Source organism: Centrocercus urophasianus, unplaced genomic scaffold (assembly GCF_019232065.1).
Source record: "Centrocercus urophasianus isolate 14NV4802_14NV808 unplaced genomic scaffold, USGS_Curo_1.0 seq_30, whole genome shotgun sequence".
NCBI classification, from domain to species: domain Eukaryota; kingdom Metazoa; phylum Chordata; class Aves; order Galliformes; family Phasianidae; genus Centrocercus; species Centrocercus urophasianus.
The window spans coordinates 1714074-1728625 of record NW_024884867.1 but is presented as its reverse complement, the minus strand read 5'-3'; the positions used below and the strand labels follow the sequence as shown (position 1 = coordinate 1728625).

General features: G+C 46.4%; 1 protein-coding gene across 1 annotated transcript; it reads left to right on the top strand.

Annotated features, from left to right (window-relative positions):
• The first annotated feature begins 40 nt into the window (after positions 1-40).
• SF3A1 (splicing factor 3a subunit 1) lies at positions 41-13356 on the top strand. Its single transcript, XM_042829182.1, has 16 exons — positions 41-178; positions 2001-2113; positions 3757-3961; positions 4783-5040; positions 5472-5546; positions 5931-6081; positions 6527-6720; positions 7365-7482; positions 7595-7780; positions 8146-8267; positions 8428-8670; positions 9391-9601; positions 10367-10521; positions 11308-11409; positions 11625-11696; positions 12589-13356. The coding sequence occupies exons 1-16, from the start codon at positions 113-115 to the stop codon at positions 12688-12690; spliced, it is 2373 nt and encodes a 790-aa protein (XP_042685116.1). The 5' UTR covers positions 41-112; the 3' UTR covers positions 12691-13356.
• Positions 13357-14552: the final 1196 nt, after the last annotated feature.

Here is a 14552-nt window from a genome sequence, read left to right as displayed (position 1 = left end):
AGCGGTGCGTCACTTCCGGCGCGCGTGCGCAGTTTAAGGCGCCCGGCCGCCATTTTGTGAGCGGCGCTGCCCCTTTCTTTGCGGCCTTTACCGAGAGATCCTGAGCAGCGCCATGCCGGCCGGTCCCGTGCAGGCCGGGCCTCCGGCGCAGCCAGCGCCTCCCGCGGAGAGCAAACCGGTAAGAGCCGCGCTGAGGGGAGGCCGGGGGGCTTCGGGCCTGCGAACTGCGCGGGCGGGGTTAGCGAGGCCTGCAGCGGCGGCCCTGTCCCCGTGCACGGCCCTGTCCCTCGGCCTCCCGGCTGCCCACAGCTCTGCGGCATCGCAGCGAGGCGACACGGCGCTGGGTGATCAGACATCCCTGGGCTTAATGCTATTTGCTGTTTGGAAGAAGTGGGAATGAAAGTTGAAAGGAGTCGTTGTGTCTTCCTCTTAATTTGCTTCTTAGATCATTAAGGTTGGAAAAGATCCCTTGGATCCAAGGTCCAACCTCAGCCCACCCCCACCGTGCCCCCTGCCCACATCCCTCAGTGCCACAGCTCCATAGTTCTGTAACACCTCCAGAGATAGCGACCCCACCGCTGCCTGGGCAGCTGTGCTACCATAGCACCACTCTTTGGAAAAGAAATATTTCCTAATATGCAGCCCGATTGAAAGTTTATCTCTTGAAGCTTTCAGTGAATTAACAAGCGGTAACAACCTGCCAGGCTTTCAGTGATTATAAAGATGTCCCGTGTGTCTGTTCTGGGAAAGCTGTGCTGTGAGGGAAGGGAGGCACCTTCAGCATCCTGCAAAGAACTGCAGCTGGCTGCATTGAAAGGCAGAGCTGCCCTCGGGAGAGTGTTGGGGCTGTGGTTCAGGTCCTCCCACAGCTGCAGAGAGGAAAACACCCTGCTGATTTCTTCTCAGCTATGGGAAAGTCTTTAATGCAGCCTTAGTAGGATGGGAAGCTGTGTGTTATTTAATGTTGGTTTGAGCACTTAGATTCCCATTTCTGGTAACCCTGCAGACCATTAGGAATCGTAGAATCATTAAGGTTGGAAAAGACCACTGAGATCATCTAGTCCAACCCCACCCCACTGTGCCCACTGACCACATCCCTCTGTGCCACATGCACACATTTCTTGAAAGCTTCCAGGGGCAGTGACTCCACTGTTGCCTGGGCAGCTGTGCCAGTGCAGCACTGCTCTTTCTGAAAAGAAATTTATCCACATATCCAGCCTGCAATGCTCTTAACTTCCAGAGCTGTCCAGCAGTGCTGAATTATTCCTATGTGTGGTGTTAGAGGCACGCTTTGCTACATCTTGGCTCAGCATCTATAAACTTGCACTGGATTGAAGCTGAAAGAGCAGAAACACTGGGAAGAGTTGTTTGGTTCCCGTGGGACAGCCTTCCTGCTTGCCTCTCTGCAGCAGCCCCCGCAGCAGGTGCCCTTGACAGGCTGATAAACACCATCTCCCTGCCTGGGAAGCTGGGGAGTGCTGCTGCCTTGCAGGACTGCAGATTCAGATTGTTAAACCGTGTCTTGGTGCCAGGAAAATTCAGTGCTTTGGGGACTGAGGAGAATAGGCAGTTCTGTCCACTGCAGGAGTTGCTGTTTGGAGTACTTAATTCTTACAGAGCACTCTCTCAGCATGGTATTTCAGAACAGCTCACTAAGGTACCTTAGGTCTGTTACTCCAGGTGCAGATGAGGAAGCTGATAGAGAGAGGGAAGTGAATTTTACAGCTCAACTCACTAAAAATAAACCTGGTGTATGTTTGAAAACTACCAGGCTGTGCTTTCACACTCTGATGCTGATGTATAATGTGATATTTGAGATCATTTGTAGTCCCTGTTCTTGTTACCAGGCTAGATTTAATCTGAATTTACTGTCTTGACTAGTTGCAAATATTGCGGAGTGAAAGGTATCTTCCAGAGATGGTGAGGTGGTGGTACAGGAATATTCTTCGACTTAGGAGGTAACAGTGTAAAAGACTGTAAGAAAAATGTTTTTATTGCAGCCAGAAGAGGAGCCAAAAGAGGAAGCAGCACCAGCCAAGCCTGTGGTGGGAATTATTTATCCTCCTCCTGAGGTCAGGAATATTGTTGACAAGACTGCCAGCTTCGTAGCCAGGTAAACAGCACGAGTGTTGTCTTGTCTTCCGTGGGATTCTTCTGCCTCTCACCTCCCAGTGCTACTGTCTGTCTCCAGAAGCTGAAACTGGTCACAGTCCCACAGCGTTCCATAGAGGTTTCAAGGATTGAATTTGTACCAGAGAGGTTGTAGAAAAGAGGCAGCAGTTGTCTTCTTAGAGATGTAACGTGTGCTTTGCTAGAAAAGCTGTGGTAGTAATTAAATTCTTTTTAAAATGGCCTGAAGGGCAAACAAAGTTCCAGGTAGAAAGGAAAGGAAGCCTTGTTACTAGCACTTCACTCAATGAGTGAGCCAAAGAAGTCATTAATTTATTTTCACTCTATTTTACAATGTGTAGGCAGTCACCTCTTTTAGGGTATGCTGGATTCCCAAGGCTCAGTCCCATCCTTATTTGCCTACAGTTCCATGAGGTGCCCCAGCCTCTGGAGCATGCTGACTCCGATGTCTCTCCGCCTCTAAAGCCCAGGGGGTAGAAGTGCATGTTCTCAGGGAGAGGTCTGGGGTAGGCAAGCTGCCCGTGATGTGCGTGGCATGTTTTGGTTAGCAGGTTGATGATCACAACTATAGATGTCATAGGTGGGGGAGAAACCTGAAAGTTTGGTGTGTTTTACTCATTCGGGCTTTTTCCTCCTGTTATCAACGTGCAAACACAAGCTGCTGCTGTTGGCCTGGCCGTCTTCTTCTATGTTCTTAAAATGCTGAAGTATTTCTGGCTGCCTTCATGCTATGTGGGGTATCAAGGGACTGGATCTCAGTCTTTCTGGCCGAGTACAAATAGCACAGGAAGTGAATTCCTCAGCTGGCTATGTGAATTCTGCGTGGCATCCAGGCAGGATGGACGCTGTCTGCTTCCACATTGCTAAAATGGAACTGCTGGTTTAAGGCAATCACTAAATGATGGTGTGGTCAGAGACACTTGCTGTGTAACTGATCTCCAAAATGCTGCTGAGGAGGCTGAGTTTGCTTTGAAGATAAGGAAGAAACTTTGTTTATCCTCTCCTATTGTAGAAACATCTTCTTCTGGGAGAGACTTAGTGCCTAAACAGGGCCAGAGAGTATGAAGGGAAGCATGCTGCAGCAAGCTTTTAGCTTTCTTAATCTCCCCTCAGAAAATAAGTAGCTGTTAACTTCGGGTGGGAGTAGAGGAGCTAAAACTGGCTCTCCTAAATGCAGCAATGGAGCTCTCCAGTGTGGTCCATCTCTGAGCAGGCTGGTGATTACCTACCTTTTCTTTAGCTGAACCTTCTTGAAACGAAACTAGTTTTAAGAGCTTGGTAGTCTAGTAAGGAGCTCGTGAATATCTTCCAATAAACCATGTCATCATCCAGTCATGTTTGATTTGAGTATTCCCAGTGGAATGGGAAGTTTTTAACTGTCCTAAGAAATGTTTGCTGTGAAATGCTGAAGACTAAATGAGCTCATGTACACATAACTATATGTGTGTGACTGGCTGCTGTGCTGGGTGTGGGTTATTTAGAGGTAGGGAGAGGTAAACTTCTTCCACACAGGAGAGAAACTTGCCTGCTGGAAGGCAGATGTATGAACACAGCCTGCTATGAAAGAAATGGGCTTCTATGCTTGAGTTGATACCTATTATCTAAACTTATTTTTCCACCCTGCAGAAATGGTCCAGAATTTGAAGCTCGAATTCGTCAGAATGAAATAAATAACCCTAAGTTCAATTTCTTGAATCCCAACGATCCTTACCATGCGTACTACCGGCACAAAGTCAGCGAGTTCAAGGAGGGCAAAGCACAGGAGCCCTCAGCTGCTATTCCCAAGGTCATGCAACAGCAGCAAACTGCTCAGCAGCAGCTTCCACAGAAGGTACATGTTCCTTTTTGCTTCGATTGCTTCTCACTAATTGTTTCTCACATCGTGATGCTAGGCAGAATGATGAAAGCAGAAAGACAGCGTGAAGGAAGGACTTAATTTCTCAATGGTCGCAATAGAGGACAACTCACAGGCATGAAATTTAGCATCTGGGACTTTCTTTTGATGCAGATGTGCATCCCCTGGTTGCTGGTAACTAAAAAGTTGTGTGAAAGATCAATAAATTGTGTTACTTGGTGCATTTTAATTATATTTAGTTATGCATTGACTTGTATGGTACTTAAGACTCAGTGTTCACGTGGAGTGTATGAATTTAGGGCTACCATACACAATCCTCAAATATCCTTTGGAGTTCAGTTTGGGCACATTGCATACACTGTCTCAGAGATACACTTCTGTTTTGTTTTGTTGCTCTTTCCTGCCAGTAGGATCATCATCTTCTGAACACGTATACAAAACATTGCTAATCTTGCTTAGTTGTCTTCATAGATACAGAGTGGAAAAAGGATGCTGACTGAGCCTTCTACATGCTTTGCATAACCTTATGCTGTGTGGTATTGACTGAAGGACTGGAGGATTGTGGTGAAGTCCTGATAGCCTGCAGTGTCATTAGCTGAGGGAACAGTGTTTGTTTGAAAGTACACCCAACTACAGAGATAAATCCAGCATTACTGCTTTTCTTCCAGTCCTTGCAGTTGCCAGAATATCTAGACTAACCTTGTTTTCCTTCAATGGCCGAAGGGAAGATGAGCCCTCTGGAGTGTTCAGTGCCAACTCGATTGCAGTCACTGAGCAGTCTCCATCCTGCTCTGTAGGTGCAGGCCCAGGTGATCCAGGAGACGGTTGTTCCAAAAGAGCCACCTCCAGAGTTTGAGTTCATCGCAGATCCACCCTCGATTTCTGCCTTTGATTTGGATGTGGTGAAGCTGACAGCGCAGTTTGTGGCTCGGAACGGGAGGCAGTTCCTGACCCAGCTGATGCAGAAGGAGCAGAGGAACTACCAGTTTGACTTCCTTCGCCCACAGCACAGCCTCTTCAACTACTTCACAAAGCTGGTGGAGCAGTACACGAAGGTACTCGTGGCAGTGCACCTCTCAGGTCGATTTCTTCAGCAGCACTCTTGATTTTGAGGACTATGATGCCCTAAAACACAGCTGGGCTAGAAATACACACAGGTCTAGGAGTCCATCCTTTAAAATTGCCCTTTAAAAAGGGTGGATCTCTTGCAGCTTGTTGGCAACATGCAGCACTGTATGCTCTGGGTTATTGCTTTAGTCTTGGATATTCTTAAGTAACATAAATAAATTAAAAAAGTGGCATTTCTTAAAGTACTGAGTGTAGGTAGAGCAAAAGTGAGTGGTTTAACTGCAAGTACAATGATTTGACCAGACTGGAGAGATGGGATATAGCCAGAGAGTTCTACTATTAATATGGAAAGAGAATAATTACTCTTAAGATTTTGGGCAAAAAGCAGTCATGAACTGTCCTGTAAAATGTGTTTCAGATCTTGATCCCACCAAAAGGCTTACTCATCAAGCTCAAGAAGGAGGCTGAAAACCCCAAAGAAGTCCTGGATCAGGTATTACATGAATAACTCTCAAAACTGCTGAAGCATTTCAGTTATGTGTTGAATTCTGTCTCTGCATACATCTTATCTGTTGTCTATGAATTCCCTGCTGTGAATCTTTGGGAGGACCTAATGTGTCACATCTGGCTTGCTCTTGATTCAAGAGATCCACAGTTCCAGCTTTAGAAAGCCACTTCATGAGGCTGGTGCAGTGCTCTTTCAGTAGGCAAGCCTAGAGCTTCTACATAAGTTACAGTTATCCCTGCCTGGCCTCCAAAGCAGTCCTTGTATAAATACCTTGAGAGGGCTTTTAGGATAAATTTTAGACACTGTAGAGATTATTATTGCGTATTTTTGGTGTGACATTTGGTGCTAACTCTGAGTCTGCTTGTACAGGTGTATTACAGAGTGGAGTGGGCAAAGTTCCAGGAGCGAGAGAGAAAGAAGGAAGAGGAAGAGAAGGAGAAGGAACGTGTTGCTTATGCTCAGATTGATTGGCATGACTTTGTGGTTGTGGAAACGGTGGACTTTCAGCCCAACGAGCAAGGTACTGAAAAGAGGCATTGTAACCTCAGGAAACTGTGCTTCCTCTGAGTACAGTGTTGGTTTTAGGAAGAGGTGGGGTTTTACAGCTCTATAGCCTTCAAAATGAAAAAGCTTCCTAATGATGGGGCAGGGCTGGATTCTTTGTTGTTTGGAATCAAGTAGTGTGCTGTGGCAGTGTCTGCTTTTCTGTCTCAAAACAGGACAGCAAAACTTGTCCCGCTTTCTGGTGGTGCTTTCACCTTTAAGTAACTTTGTCTCCAGGTGCTGTTATAACGTTGGTCATGATGGAGTTTAACACAGGACGAGCAAATACCTTAGCTGGCAGGAGCTTGTGTTGCCCCTGTTTTGTAGAAAAACTGTTTCTCAAAAAACTGGTATTTCTGTTTTCTTCCCATTGTGCAATCGAATGGGATCAAGAAACAGAAGCTGTGTTTTCTGCACTGTAGGGAATTTCCCACCTCCCACCACTCCAGAAGAGCTGGGAGCTCGAATCCTCATCCAGGAGCGCTATGAGAAGTTTGGGGAAAGTGAGGAGGTAGAGATGGAGGTGGAGTCAGATGAAGAAGATGAAAAACAAGAGAAAACAGATGAGCCTTCGACTCAGCTGGATCAAGACACGCAGGTGCAGGATATGGATGAGGTAGGTGGCCAGCAGAATTGGCATTATTCTTGCCCTGTGAGATTTGCCTGGGGTTTATTATGGTCTTCATTATAGTACATTTCTCAGTATGTTGAGGGAATGAGATTTCCATTCTTCTGACTGAATTTCAAAACGGCCTGGAATACTGGAATATGGTGTATGTAGTATTTTCTGTGGTGATACAATTTACAAGAGGAATCTGGGAATTCAGTCACCCGGTGAATTGATACGAGTTTATTTCTGTCATCCAGCCATCTGAACTTTTCTCACACACCAGGGTCTGGAATGTTGAAGAGATGACTCATTTTAGACTCTTCCTTTTAACCACTGCATATAAGCAGTTTTTCTGTTAGCAAGAAACAAGATCATCAAGGCTAACCGTGAGCCCTGGCTTGCCATGCTGTGGTAATGTGGAAGCTGAGGCTTACTTGCTTCCTTTTTTGGGTCTGCTTAATTTTTGCACTCATGATTACCCAAAGGAACCGCTGTAGTAGAGGTGTTGAGAGGCAAAATAGCTCAGTTACTTTGAAGGTGCATAATCAGTCCTTGTAGTTTTGCACAGGATTTTTTTATGCCTCTCTAAAGTCTTTTGTGGGAGTATTTGACTGCTGGAGCACAGTTTTGATTTTCTTTCTTTACATCAGGGCTCAGATGACGAAGATGAAAGTCAGAAAGTTCCTCCTCCTCCAGAAACTCCGATGCCGCCACCTCTTCCTCCCACACCAGATCAGGTCATCGTGAGGAAAGACTACGATCCCAAAGGTGAATCAAGCTGCCAGAGATCAGCTGTATTAATGAAGGATCACAAAGCTGTTTGTTTCTGGGCTGCATCCTCTGGTGGTCTGCTTTTAACAGCGTGGTTTTGTTCTTCCAGCTTCAAAACCGTTACCGCCTGCCCCAGCTCCAGACGAGTATCTTGTTTCCCCCATCACTGGGGAGAAGATTCCTGCCAGTAAAATGCAAGAGCACATGAGGATTGGTCTGCTGGATCCTCGATGGCTGGAGCAGCGCGATCGCTCCATCCGTGAAAAGCAGAGCGATGATGAGGTCTATGCCCCAGGTCAGCTTGTGCATCTGGCAAGGCTTGCAAGTTCCTCTTCCTGAATCCTTCTGTGAACGTTTTAGCGTGTCTCCGCTCCCCCGAGTTCCTGCTAATAGGGGAAAAGCTACATCTTAAATGTAGCTTTCTGTCTCACGTCCTCAGTGTTCTGATTATACTGATACTTTTGTTGCCAGTACACTGAAGCCCTTCTGCAAAGATAAAAGGCAGAGAGCATTAGCTGCTGCTTGCCAGTCCTTGGTTGCAGTTCCTTTCTGAAAAGAGCAGCTCTAGGCCATTAGGTAGCAAATAGTTTTAAAGATCATTTAATGAAGGATCAAGTCTCTTTTTATTCACTTAGTGGAAGAGTTTCTTCTTGCTTGCAGGTTTGGATATCGAAAGCAGCTTGAAGCAGCTGGCGGAGCGCCGTACCGATATCTTTGGTGTGGAAGAAACTGCCATTGGTAAGAAGATTGGTGAAGAGGAAATTCAGAAACCAGAGGAAAAGGTAGAGTGGAAACTGCTTTAATAGGTTCTTGTAGCATCGTGAATGTTCAGGATTCTTTTTGACCTTGTCACTGTTGTAAAACTACTGTCCTGATCTGTCTGTAGCTCTTATCGTAGTCTGCCCAGGCTGGGGTTGCTCTGATGTCTTTTTATCCTGACAGGTGACCTGGGATGGCCACTCAGGCAGCATGGCCCGCACACAACAGGCTGCTCAGGCCAATATTACTCTTCAAGAGCAAATTGAAGCTATCCATAAGGCCAAGGGACTGGTGCCAGAAGATGACAGCAAGGAGAAGATTGGTCCCAGCAAACCCAATGAAATGCCCCAGCCACCCCCTCCTTCATCAGCATCGAATCCCCCTCCGAGTGCTCAGCCTATCACTTCTGTGCCTCGTCCACCCACAGTAAGTGCTGGGGCTTCCATAAGTAAAGCAGCTGTGACCATGGATGATTGGAAGGGAGTCCTGACAAAGCTTCAGGGTTATAGCAGGACACTGGCTAGAAACAGCTTTTGAGAGGTTAGCATTCCAAACTGCTCTTAAACCTTCCGAACATCCCTATTAAACTTGCAGTTAAAAACTGAAAATAAGGTATAGGTGGAGTTTTTAATCCTTAGCTGTATCAAGAAGACTGGATGAGTTGCACAGGGGAAGAGCATGGGTGGTGACACCTTGGGGAAGGGAAGCATGGCTGACAAATGAATGGGTTGGGACCTCTTTTTTTTTTTTTTTTTTTTTTTTTTTTTAAAACATTTTAAAAAATTGAGACATGATGCAGAAAAACTGAGAAGTGTCAAGTAAGGAATGTTCACAGATGACTTGCTGCCCGTGTTCTCCTGGAGCATGGGCTTTGCTCACTCCTTCTCTAAGGTCACCACATGTCTCACAGTCCCTGAGTGGTGAGGGAAGCAAGAACTGCTTGATGTGTTAATGAGGTTCTGTGCCTGTTTGCAGGGAGCTGGGACTGCCATACGGTGGGCTTGTTAAGGCTCCCAGCAGGCCTTTGCCCAGCAGAAATCCTCCCTGTGTTGCCCTGGTGATTTTAATTTAATCAGAAGTGTGGGCAGCACTGGGATGCTCATTCCTGCATGCACCTGCTAAGAAAAAATGGCCTTCTCTCTGCAGATGCCTCCTCCTGTCCGTGCTGCTGTTGTTTCTGCAGTTCCTGTCATGCCTCGTCCCCCGATGACCTCCGTGGTCCGTTTACCTCCAGGCTCTGTCATAGCCACCCCCATGCCACCAATAATCCACACCCCACGGATCAACGTTGTCCCCATGCCTCCATCTGCTCCTCCCATCATGAGCCCTCGCCCCCCTCCCATGATAGTACCAACAGGTCAGTGACTTCAGCTCTTTCCACTTCATTGTCAGTTGATTCCTGTCTAGTGTGGGTTTGAGGCTTGATTCCTTTTTCCCTTCTTTGTAGTAATGGTGCGTAATTGGCACTGAAAAACTATAAATCTCTTCTTTAAGGATTATTTTTTTTAATGTTTAGTGTGACATAAATGGTAGTCTGGCTTCTGGGATCAAGTAACCTGCTCCAGCATGGGAGTTCTGTCTCATTGGTGTCCATGGGAGCCTGACTGGGTGCACGCTGCAAATCCTTGCGACTTTCCAAGCTGAACCAGAATAAAGTGGGTCTGCCAGCACCTGGCTGAGTGTTACAGTTTGTTAGGGAAGTTGCAGCTGCCAGAGGAAAAGCTGTTATCTGGTTCTGGCTCTGTTCCTTGTAGTGGCTTCATAGCATTGTGGTGGTTTTAAATTAAGAAGCACAACATGAAAACACTTCTGTCTTGGCTTTTTTTCCTTTTTATTTAAATTGAGGTGCTGGCACTGCTCTGTGCTAAATTCAGAGCGTTTTCTTTTCTGCAAGATCTGCAGGAAGCTCCCATTCTGCTCGTTGTTTCTTCCTGGACTCTTTCCCATTGTGGAAGATCTGATGTTTGAAGTTTGCATGGTACTGTGGGCTATATTAACTTCTTGCATGAATGGTGGCATTTATTTTCAGTCTTCATCAGTCTGCTAAAAGAGCTCATGTCAAGGAGTATCTGCTGTGTTCTCAGTGGATGACTGCGTTGTGCTTCCTCTCGTCCCATTCCAGCATTTGTTCCAGCACCTCCCGTGGCTCCAGTTCCTTCCCCAGCACCAATGCCTCCCGTTCACCCACCACCACCTATGGAGGATGAGCCAGTTTCAAAGAAACTGAAGAGTGAGGACAGCTTGATTCCAGAGGAGGAGTTTCTGCGCAGGAACAAGGTATGTGTGTGAACTCTGCTTGTTGAGAACTGCAGTCCTGGCCCTGCTGGGCTGTTCAGCTTCTTGTGCTCAAAGGGGTTGTAAAGTCCACTGAGAACACAGAGGGGAGCTGATGTGCAGCTATTTCAAAAGAAAGTAACTTGCTGAGATGGTTCCTTCCTACTGTCATACCTGAGTAAACTGAACTGCCCTGTATTTTACTAGAAGGAGCAATGTAGTGCTGCACACAGATGGTGCTCTTCTGTAATTAAGGGCAGCGAGATGTAGGGCTATAGTAATGTAAAGAAGAGATAATGCTGATAAGCTTTTAAGTAGAAGGCTGCTAAGCTGGAGGTGCAAGGAGATGTAATAAATCAGTGTCAGCATGGTGGTATGGCAAGGTAAGAACTGCCATAACACGACTGAAATGTTAGAAGGAATTCCCTTTTGAGTAACAGCATCGTGTTGGGCTGGGTCTTAAGCCCTTCAGGAAGGGAGTGCTGTTCTCCTGGACACTTGTTTGCCTTGTGAAGCCATTTCTTTAATACTGTGTACGTTCCCTCCAAAATACTCTATCTGTGTGCGTGGTGAGCAGCCCACAAAAAGACTGATGGGAGAAATCCAAGTTAAGGCTTTGTTTTGGTAACAGTGAAGTGACTTTCTCAGAATTGAGACAAATAACATTTCTGTGTTCACTGGGAATTCAAGATATGGGGTTAGTATTGGGAAGGTCTATAAATACTGTGCTGCTCTTATCACAGTCCTGAGATTCTTGCCTGTGAGACCCCTTATCATTATTTCCCTTAGGGCCCAGTCACAGTCAAAGTCCAGGTCCCCAACATGCAGGACAAGACTGAATGGAAGCTGAATGGCCAAGTGCTGGTGTTCACTCTGCCACTCTCAGACCAGGTATGTAGCTTATTAACCCAGCCTTTGCCCCTTGCTTTGTTCTTGTGGAGTGTGTTCATGTTGAGAGCAGGGTTGACCTGCATTGCAGGAGCTGTACAATTCTGGATGTTTCCCACACTGTAGCTTCTTGCCAGGCAGGGTTGTGTGCTAGAGGTCTTGATGTTGGCCATCTGTATAGAAGGAAAAGGTCTGAACAAGGCTTTTTTTCTTCCTAGGTGTCTGTTATAAAGGTTAAGATCCATGAGGCCACAGGGATGCCAGCTGGGAAACAGAAGCTGCAGTATGAGGTGGGTATAAGCCCTGCAACGTTGTTTGCATTACAGTGCTTTCTCACACTAAAATGGACTTTTTTTAAAGAAAAGGTTGTACCACTAAGATACAGGAAAGAGCAGAGGGAATGGATTTTTCTGCCTGTGCAGCACACTGTTACGTTACTGTGCACTGTTGGTGCAGGACAGGCTTCTAATAGTGGCATCAGGGCAACTTTGCTTTGTCTGTGTTAAAGATGAGGCCTCAAGGCTTGATGGCATTCTCTGAAATGCAGCCAATTTTGTGGAAGGACTTCTTGGTTGGAGTTTGTTTGTTTGCTTTTAAGTGCAGCAACTTACCCTTGTTTTGTCATGAGCTCAGGAGGTGAGCAACAGTACATTGAAACCATGGGAGCTCTGAGACACTGAAGGGAGGCAATTTCTTGAGTCTGGTGCTTTTAGATAGACACTGCACCTCTTTAGTAACTTGTTTTCAGTCATGCATGTGCACAGCTCAACCTGCTGCCTAAGCAGTGAACTTTGAGCTCGTACCTCCTTTGGAATTAGTCTATGGGCAGATAATGTTAACCCTTAGCAAGAAGTAAAGCTTAACTAATTTTGTAAAGAACAAAAAAGGGGAGGAGGGCATCGAAATAGCTTCATTTGTGACTGATTTTATCTGTCTGTTTGTAGAGAGCAATTGTGTATCATCTGGCTATGCTCTTCTGTAATCCCAGCACACCTACCTGTTCCTGTGCCAGTTTTGAGACATTGAGATCCCTCAAGGTTTTTCTGAAGCCTGCAGCACTCTTGTCATCACCCTGTTTTGAGAGCAGTGTTAGGAAGGCTTTGTCTACCTGTGGCTTTGTGGGAATGCACCATTAACAGTTCTACTGTCACTGTGTCTTTATTTTTTTTGTCTTCCCCACAGGGCATCTTCATCAAGGATTCAAATTCCCTGGCTTATTACAACATGACAAGTGGCTCTCTGATTCACCTGGCACTCAAAGAAAGAGGAGGCAGAAAGAAATAGGAGCTCTGGAGTCCAGAGGTGTAACAGGGCTGCTTTGCCACTGGTGTAACCCCAGCCATTGAAATACTCCAGCCTCGTGGGGCTGCTGTGACAAGCTGTAGACTGCCTACCAACTCCAGTTTAGAAAGGGAGACAATGAATCAATGAACCCATAGCTGGGTGTCTGATAAGAGGAGGAAGCTGAAAGAGCCCTGAAAGCTGTGTGCACGTAGTGAGCTAGTATGTAGCTGCAGCAGTCTGTTAGTGATCAGTGCTTAGCTAGAATGATGTTGTCCAGGTTTGCTGTCTCTACAGTGAATTTCCTAGTGAAGCAGCATTGAGGTCATGCCCAGCTTAGTCTAGATCCATCTGTATTTGAGGGATTTTCTGACCAAGAACATCATCTGTCTGACTACAGTATTTGCTGCTTCACTTAACCTTTTTTTTCCCCCTAATTGAAAATTTATTTCTTTATATACTTAGTAGTAAGCTCTTTGTTCTTTCTGTCTCATATCTATCTGCAAGAGCCTCTTGCACTGACCCTGACTTGGAGTTCTGTCCTCTCAGTATGAGCATGCATGGCTCTCCATTGTGATAAAGGAGAGCTGGGGCTGCGTGCTAAGCAGCTTCATGCTTGTTCTGTACAGCCTGTGATTTGTTTTAATAAACGTGCATCTCAGTGCGGGATCCTGCCTGTGGCAGCTCTCATTCTTGGGGATTTAGGCTTTTTGGATGGACTTTGTTCACCCTGGTCTTAAATATGTTATGGGGAAATGCTGGCTTTCATAATCAAAGAGTTTATTCTAGGAAATGCTTGCATTTCATACAATAGGCTGCAAGAAAAGGATTTTGTTAATTTCCTTAGTGCTGCAGTTATTCCTGAGCATAACACAGCTGTGTGTACCAACGTCTGTGTATGGGTGTAGAGAGATTTTGAGCCTAAGCCTAATCAGTGAGAACTCTCTTGGAAATCGTGTCTTATCCTTCCTGTCCTGCAGTCAGCATCTCTTGGTCCTGGGGAGCCTATAGGTCCTGAAAATAGATCAGAGCTGTACTGCAGTTTGAAACACACAGCACAAACACAGTGAGGCTGAGTTAAGCTACACGTAGGTGGCCAAGGAAGGTTGGTTGTCTGTTGCTGCCCCAGCAGCCCTGTGATTTGAGCACCTCTGCTCTTTTGGGACAATCCAAAACAATGGATTGGGTTTTTTTTTGTGGGGGGGTGAAGGGGAGGAAGGGGGTGTTCGTTTTATTGGAGGTGCTCAGGCATTACAGGAATATCCTGTTTACCTTACTTTGTGTTCAGGGGAGAGAGTGATGAAGCAGGAGGGAAGAGACAACATCCCACACCCCACTCAGTGCTCCCTGCTTCCAGGCAGCCGAGGAAGCGGAAGCGCAGTGCTGTCAGAGGTGCCAGGCACGAGCCCAACACAGGTGGCTGTGGTTCTGCTCCCAGCTGACAGCTGCCCACGTGTCCACACCAACACAGCCTCCGTGCTGCAGGATGCTGAATTACCACGGGCACAAGTCAGCAGGCTGTTGGGGTGGGAAGTGGATGTGCTGTAAGTACTTTCCTTTTGCACTTCAAAGCTAGACAGTAGTTCCGTACGGTCCTGAAGACAAAGCTAACGAGGCAATGCAGCTGGGAGTCATTGCAGCGCAGAGGTTTGCTGAAAGCAGCATGCACACAGCTAGCTAGTGAGCGGTGTTTCCCACAGCTGACAAAAACTGCAAAGAAAGCTTCAAAATGGAGAAGTCTCATTTCTGCATCCTGCTCAGGACCCGAGCATCATGGGACTGCATTTAAGGTCACCCAGCTCTTCTCTCTCTGGCAATTGGTGCCAACGATGTTGTGCAAGAACCTGCTCCTCCCTGCTGTGCTT

What these genes read in the sequence shown, in the direction of transcription:
- SF3A1 (XM_042829182.1), top strand. Translation starts at nt 113, where the DNA reads ATGCCGGCCGGTCCCGTGCAGGCCGGGCCTCCGGCGCAGCCAGCGCCT. An exon ending in AGCAGCAGCTTCCACAGAAG is followed by an intron (nt 3,962 to 4,782) that starts GTACATGTTCCT and finishes CCTGCTCTGTAG; the next exon opens with GTGCAGGCCCAGGTGATCCA. An exon ending in AGTTTCTGCGCAGGAACAAG is followed by an intron (nt 10,522 to 11,307) that starts GTATGTGTGTGA and finishes TATTTCCCTTAG; the next exon opens with GGCCCAGTCACAGTCAAAGT.